This window comes from Charadrius vociferus, unplaced genomic scaffold (genome assembly GCF_000708025.1).
Source record: "Charadrius vociferus isolate BGI_N301 unplaced genomic scaffold, ASM70802v2 scaffold280, whole genome shotgun sequence".
NCBI lineage: Eukaryota > Metazoa > Chordata > Aves > Charadriiformes > Charadriidae > Charadrius > Charadrius vociferus.
In genome coordinates this window covers 678,095-684,867 of record NW_009646340.1, presented here as the reverse complement: position 1 = coordinate 684,867, position 6,773 = coordinate 678,095, and the positions used below count along the sequence as shown (strand labels likewise).

The 6,773-nt window shown below is 37.6% G+C and overlaps 1 protein-coding gene across 1 annotated transcript in view; it reads left to right on the top strand.

Annotated features, from left to right (window-relative positions):
• NCOA3 (nuclear receptor coactivator 3) overlaps positions 1-5,968 on the top strand; it is a 21,853-nt gene extending 15,885 nt beyond the window's left edge. The window contains exons 15-21 of the mRNA XM_009887733.1: positions 343-514; positions 1,293-1,589; positions 2,718-2,822; positions 3,263-3,485; positions 3,705-3,879; positions 4,346-4,487; positions 5,493-5,968. Of these exons, the coding sequence (XP_009886035.1) occupies positions 343-514; positions 1,293-1,589; positions 2,718-2,822; positions 3,263-3,485; positions 3,705-3,879; positions 4,346-4,487; positions 5,493-5,504 (1,126 nt within the window). The 3' untranslated portion in view covers positions 5,505-5,968. The remainder of the gene's footprint in view (positions 1-342; positions 515-1,292; positions 1,590-2,717; positions 2,823-3,262; positions 3,486-3,704; positions 3,880-4,345; positions 4,488-5,492) is intronic.
• The last annotated feature ends 805 nt before the right edge of the window (positions 5,969-6,773 follow it).

Sequence of the window (6,773 nt, the reverse complement as noted above, 5' to 3'; positions counted from 1 at the left end):
GAAAGAGAACTCCTCAGCAAATGTTCTAATTTATATTGAATGTGACATTCATTGCATGAAAAAATCCTGTTGGCCATCTTGGGTCAATTGCCGGGATCGCCGCCCCTCATCCCTGCACCTGCTGAGCTCGAAAACACTGAGACCTTGAAACCCGCATACCAGAGCTGGCTGTGAAGGAAATACTTTCACAAATTCAGACACTAGAGTCATCTAAAAGTGTTGTTTTCCCAAGCATTAAAAGAGACCTTACTGAAAAGTGTAATTACTGAAAGAGAAATTAATTCTGTGTTGCTCAAACCAGGACAACAGTCCATAATGGTTGTAATGTTTTTATATTTATAGACAATTAGTTAGAAACTCTTTGGATGACCTCTTATGTCCGGCACCAAATATGGAAGGCCAGAATGATGAAAGGGCACTTTTGGATCAGCTGCACACATTGCTGAGTAATACAGATGTCACAGGTCTGGAAGAAATTGACAGAGCATTAGGAATTCCTGATCTTGTAAACCAAGTGAGTCAACAAAGGGTTTGGTCATTTATTTTCCAAAAACCTGTATTATTTTGTTGCTTGAAAAGAAACTGAAGAGGGCTTCTTCACTCACTCTGTCTCCTCACTTCCTTGTCTTCATTTTCCTAAATCTGCCTTTGGAAGCATCTACATTGAGCAGTGGTTTTCAGTGGAGAAGCCCATTCTTGATTAAATTTCTTGTGCATTACAAAAACATAAAATGGCATCATCTTATCTAAGTTTATTGTAATATGCCTTGGTATATAGGAGGGTTTTTTGAGTGTAAATCATTATAATTCTGTAAGCGGAGAATTCTGTTGGGTTTCTTTAGTAAACTATTGTCAAGTGCTTGCGTTGTGAAATATTTGACTGGCAGTGATGTGTTAGTGAGTAGAACACTTCCATTTCTTCCAGTTCCAGTTTGAATTTGCATGGATAGCAAATAGGAAAAAGAAATTCTGTGAATAATTTGGAACTTGCTAAAAACCAGAGTCACGCTGTCATTTGTACAAATTTCAGTTTAAAAGTGCGGAGCTTGAATAATGATACTGGTCCGCCTGTGTAAGCAGTGTGCATCACAACTGATTTAAAAAAATCATAATTATTAATAAAACTTTTGGTATTTCATTTGTCTGGAGCCAAAACTAATAGTAATCTGTAGATGCTATGTTCTATCCAAGAAACTATTGGTTGTTGCGTGCTGTGTTGTTAGCTTTGTTTCTTTTGCAATTCCTTCTTAAAGAATATACTGCTAGTGAAAACACTTTTGTATCTGTTGAAGGGACAAGCTTTGGAACCCAAACAAGATTCATTCCAAGGTCAGGAATCTTCAGTTATGATTGACCAGAAGCCTTCGTTATATGGTCAGCCTTACCAAGGGCAAGGGGCAGCAATGCCAGGAAGTTTTAGTAACATTCAGGGACAACAGCCAACCTTTAATTCAGTGATGAATCAGATGAGCCAACAGAGCAATTTCCCACTTCAAAGTATGCATCCTAGAGCAAACGTGATGAGACCTCGAACCAATACACCAAAGCAGCTCCGCATGCAGCTCCAGCAGAGGCTTCAGGGGCAGCAGGTAATCCTTTGCTCCTGCGTTTACACTTTCTTCTTGTTTCAGAATGGAATAAAGTGCGCACTGAACTGTGTTGCTTCACGAATATGAAAACTGACATTACAGCAGATGATTGAAAGGACGGATCTTTCATTTTGACAGTGCTTTTCACACTGAGTGCCTAGTGGCTGTAGGAGAGAAAGAACCTTTATTGGGACAAGTGTTTCTCCTTCATCAGCCTCCTTAGCTACAGATTGGATTGGTTCCTGCAGCACACATCATTATTGCTACTTAAAACAGTACTCTCGTACAACGTAGCTCTGGATGATCTCTTTATCCATGTTAAGATTTAGTATTTTTTCTGAATCTCACTGACAGCATTAAATAGGCAGCTACATTTCTCCTATAAATCAAATGTTACTTCTTTTTCACTGTGTTTTCTAACTAACCATTTGGGCTTAGAAATACAGGTTTGCTTTCCCATTTATTGATTTGATGTCACTTTAGGCATTTACTTAGGATGAAGTGTGAGAGAGTAGATACAGCCACATAGATCTTAACCCTGGGTTGAAAGCACCGCTTAAAAAAATTGCCCTGTAATTTCATCATTGAATTCCCCATGTGAAAATGCAGTCCTCATATCAAATACAATGTACAAATAAAACTCGGAAAACAGAGATAGTGCTGTGTGACATGGAATGGCAGAGTTTAATCTTTAGGAAATACTGTGTTCTCTCTGTTGTTCTGTGACATTAATTCAATCTGTATGGCTTTGGGGTTTTGTGATGGAGAGGGAAGGACACAGAATTTTATGATTTTAAGCAAACTAGTGGTTATACCCTTCTGCCCAAAACATGATTTGGAACAAATAGATAGTCTGCTATGTATTTATTCTTTAAAAGTGCTAATTTCGAGGGAATGAAAAAAAAAGCCAGATAGTTCTGCACTGATTGGAAGGTTTTTCTTTTTGTGTATGTTTGGGCTTCTTAACCACATAGTTTGATACTTCAGGTACATCACATGAGGCAAAAATCAACCGTTGCACTTTAGGATTCAAGAGGTGTGTAAGTAATGTTTTTTGGAGGAGTTGCCATTACTTTGTTCAGATACTGGTATTTTCAAGCTAATAGTGCTAAAATGTCTTTTTCCAAGTTTATGAATCAGACCCGTCAAGCGCTTGAAATGAAAATGGAAAATCCAGTCAGTGGTAGTACCTCAGTGATGAGACCAGTGATGCAGCCACAGGTGGGATCACAGGTAAGTAATTATTACACAAGCGGTCTGAAACAGTAGGTTTTAGACACATCTTTTACAGTCTGTTTAGAATTTAGACCTTCTTTCATGGTTTCACAGCATTCCTTTTTGTTTTGTTTTTTCCCCTGTACAATTAAAAAAAGGTGGTTTTTTTTAACCTCTGTTATTCATGAGATTTCAGAGAGATTTGTTCGTTAGGTCATGCTATCAATACAGTGTGCCAGTAGTCCTTTCCATGTAGGATGTGGTAGATAATCTACTTTATCATCTGTTTAGCACTAATAACAACTTAATGAAAACCTTTGTCTGATATTTTGATGATTTTTATACTGGCTGTGGGTTTCCTTAACTTTCTGTGGAGGGGGTTTGATTGCCTCTGACATGGTTTCATTTGTAAAAGTGTTTTCTAATACGATTTTTTTTTTTTCTTTGGGGGATAGCAGCAAGGTTTTCTTAATGCTCAAATGGTGGCTCAACGTAACAGGGAGCTAATAAGTCATCATTTTAGACAACAGAGGATGGCAATGATGATGCAGCAGCAACAGCAGCCTCAGGCCTTCAGTCCACCACCAAACGTGACTGCCTCAGGAAGCATGGACAGTGCTTTGACGGGCCCTCCAATGGCTCAAGTTGCTCCGCAGCAATTCCCCTATCCACCTAATTACGGTACTAGTACTAACATATTTTGTTTTGTCTGTCTAGTTTTCTTTTCCCTTTCTTGATTTATTATTAACCCAAGCTACCTAAATACCAATCATTCCGAAAAATGGAAAATACTTCTACAAAAAAAGGATGACTTTTTCTCTTCCCTTCACTGCAAGAAGATAAACTAAAAGTACTAAGTGCTGATAACTGAAGTATATTGTCTGTCCTCCTTCTTTTAAGGAATAAGCCAACAACCTGATCCTGCATTTAGCAGAGTATCAAGCCCTCCCAATCCAATGATGTCATCAAGAATTGGACCCTCCCAGAATCCTATGATGCAGCATCCTCAGACAGCAGCAATGTACCAGTCCCCTGAGATGAAGGGCTGGCCGTCGGGAAGCATGGCCAGGAGCAGGTGAACCTCTCAGTTATAACCTATAGGTCAAAAATTGTCTTTCATTTTGTCAAAAGTAGAAGCTATGTTAAATGGCTTGTAGTAGGAAAAGGATTTAGAAGAGAGGAAAATAATTATGTCTCTAGCATCTGCATTGTCTTCGATCCTGCTCTGGTTAAGGAAATAGACAATATTCAGTCTTTGAATACTGAAAAAATAACTTGGGGGGAAATACAAAAGTTCAGAATAGTATTACAATGGACCGTACAGCCCTAACAGAAGCCTCCAAAAAGGTTACAATGGGAAACACATACAAATACTTCTGTGTGTACCTAAAATTCAAAATGCCTTTAACAGATATTAGGTAGAAACAAGTAAATGTAAAATTAGTTTTATCTTTCACGTGTTGACAGCTGGTGCGGGGAAGGCAATGTATCGATGCATAAACTTCTTGGAAGGTAATTTTATTTGTCCTTTTGTGTTTCAGTTCTTTCCCCCAGCAGCAGTTCAGCCATCAGGGTAACCCAGCAGCGTACAGTATGATGCACATGAATGGCAGCAGTGGCCATATCGGACAGATGAATATTAATACCATGCCTATGTCAGGGATGCCGATGGGTCCAGACCAGGTAAGTCCTACATAAAAATTGATGAAAGGATCTGCTGATTCTCTTCCTATTGAGTACAGTTTGCTTCAAGCCATTCCTCTGGCACAATCCCATTCTCGTATCTGTGGACCTACCATTTGTATGTCCCAAGAGATACCTTATTTTTGTTGATATTTAAATGGAATCCATGAGGAATGCAAGCTGTGTGCTGTGATTAGCTGTTGACTTTGAAGTACCGTAGGTAGGATCAAGGCTTAAACTGCACAAAGGATGCTTAAATACTTCTGAGCCTGGAGAAACCCCAGAGAGCAAAACATGGAGATTGTGAAAAGCATCTTCAGCAGATGTAAAAGATTATATATAATAGCTCTTGTGAGTCAGACCGAGAATCCTGGTAGCGCAGTATCCTCCTTTTGGCAGAAGCTGATGATGATACTTAACCGTGTAATACCTTACAAGAGCTTGTGTATGCACAGCAAGGACTATGGAAAATCTACGCCCCTTATTTAAACGGAAAAATGAGCTAATAACAGGCACTGCAAAGAAGACTGGAATACTACATATACTTTTGCTCTAATCTTTCCACAAAATACCAAGGGATGAGCAATGTAATATTAAGATAAGCTAAATTTATTCAAGTAGGAAGCACCTCATGAAATTTTGCCGAAGGTACCTAAGGAAGCAGCCAAAGTAACCTGAGGACTTCTGGGTGATAAGTAAGGTATTGGAGGACTTTGATATGACAAATACATTTTATAAAGAGAGGAAAATGAAGGTGAAATGTTAGACTTTCCAAACCCACATGTCATACAATGAAGGTACCCAAATAACCTGTTTAGGAAATTCTAGGACAGCATTTCTTTCTTCTCTACAAATTGATCTTCTAAACTAAATTGATCACTAAAACACTATTCTTCTGCTTAGAAGGTGACTGTCAGTACTTTCCTCTTCAAAATACATGTTGACCAGCTTTTTCAGCAAAGGTGTTCTTTATTTTCTCTGATTATTTCTTCTTTTCTTTAACAGAAATACTGCTGACAGCTAGAACCGTATCTTCAAACAAGAATGCGCTGTATTAATGATGCACTAGTACTATAAAGGAAAGCTACGCATTCTTCACAGCAACTAGTACAGGCCTTATGGAAATAAGTGATTTTTTTCCTGTTACTCACCTAAGTTACTTTGTTCAGAGGGAAAAAACCCCAACAACCAACAAAAAAAATTTTAGTAGAAGCGGTCTCTGTATTACTGTATATTGTGGTGTACAAAAAAGGTCATAAATTTCTGGCGCTCTGCCTCTAGAAATGTGAATTTGGCAATGGCATTTTGGGTAGATATGATGGGTAGACTCTGGGTGTACCTTATCTATTTACTGTAGCTACCCAAAGCCCCTTAACTACAGGCAGACAAAAGTGCCTGGAGAAGTCACAGTGATAAGAATTTTCTGATTTCTCTAGTAAGAATATCTGACAGAGAATGTAGTTCCTAGCCTTGACTATTTTATATTAATTCCTGAATATAAATGCTGCTTTTAATCTCTTACCCCAAGAGTCAGGATTTCCCAAGCAACGTAACAGTGCAAAATGAATTGGCACATACTAGTCCAAAATCCTGTCCATTGAAGCCGAGGGGTAAAAAGAGAAGATAATAAATTTAAATTATTTAAACACAATTGTGACTAATATTTACATATTGACGTGCAGCTGAGTGCACTTTATAAAAGACTATATAATGGATTAATGCAATATCTTTGATAAGGACTTAATATGAAGGTAGGGTGTACTCATGTTCCTTCTCAAACACAATCTCTTAAGAATTATTTGAAAAGACTGCATAACGTAATGTTTTCTGTGTATGGAAATTAGAGCAATAATCTTTCATCTTTTTTGAAAATAACTTCAGAAAACTCAAGGCAAGGCACTGCAGTCTGAATCAGAATTTTGCAGTCTTTTTGTGAATTTTGTAAATATGATCTTTAAGATAATGTATTATATATATGACTTTTGTAGGTCACTAACTCATTTTTGCAGAGTTTGTGAAGCTAAATATTTAACAAAATTGATTTCTGTAAACTCAGTGTAGTTGAGGTCCAAATAGATTTTTTTTTTTTTTTTTTTTTTAAAAAATTCAATTTAATGACTTTGAAGCTGGGTGATTTTGGCCCACATCTTCCTCTTCTTTGGTCTTCAACACTTCATTTATTTTTACATCTATAACACATAGCTGTTTATGACAGACCAGTTGTTCAATGCTTTCTCCACCTGTGAGCACTTTGTTACATTTCTTTTTACATAAGGCAGTTTGACA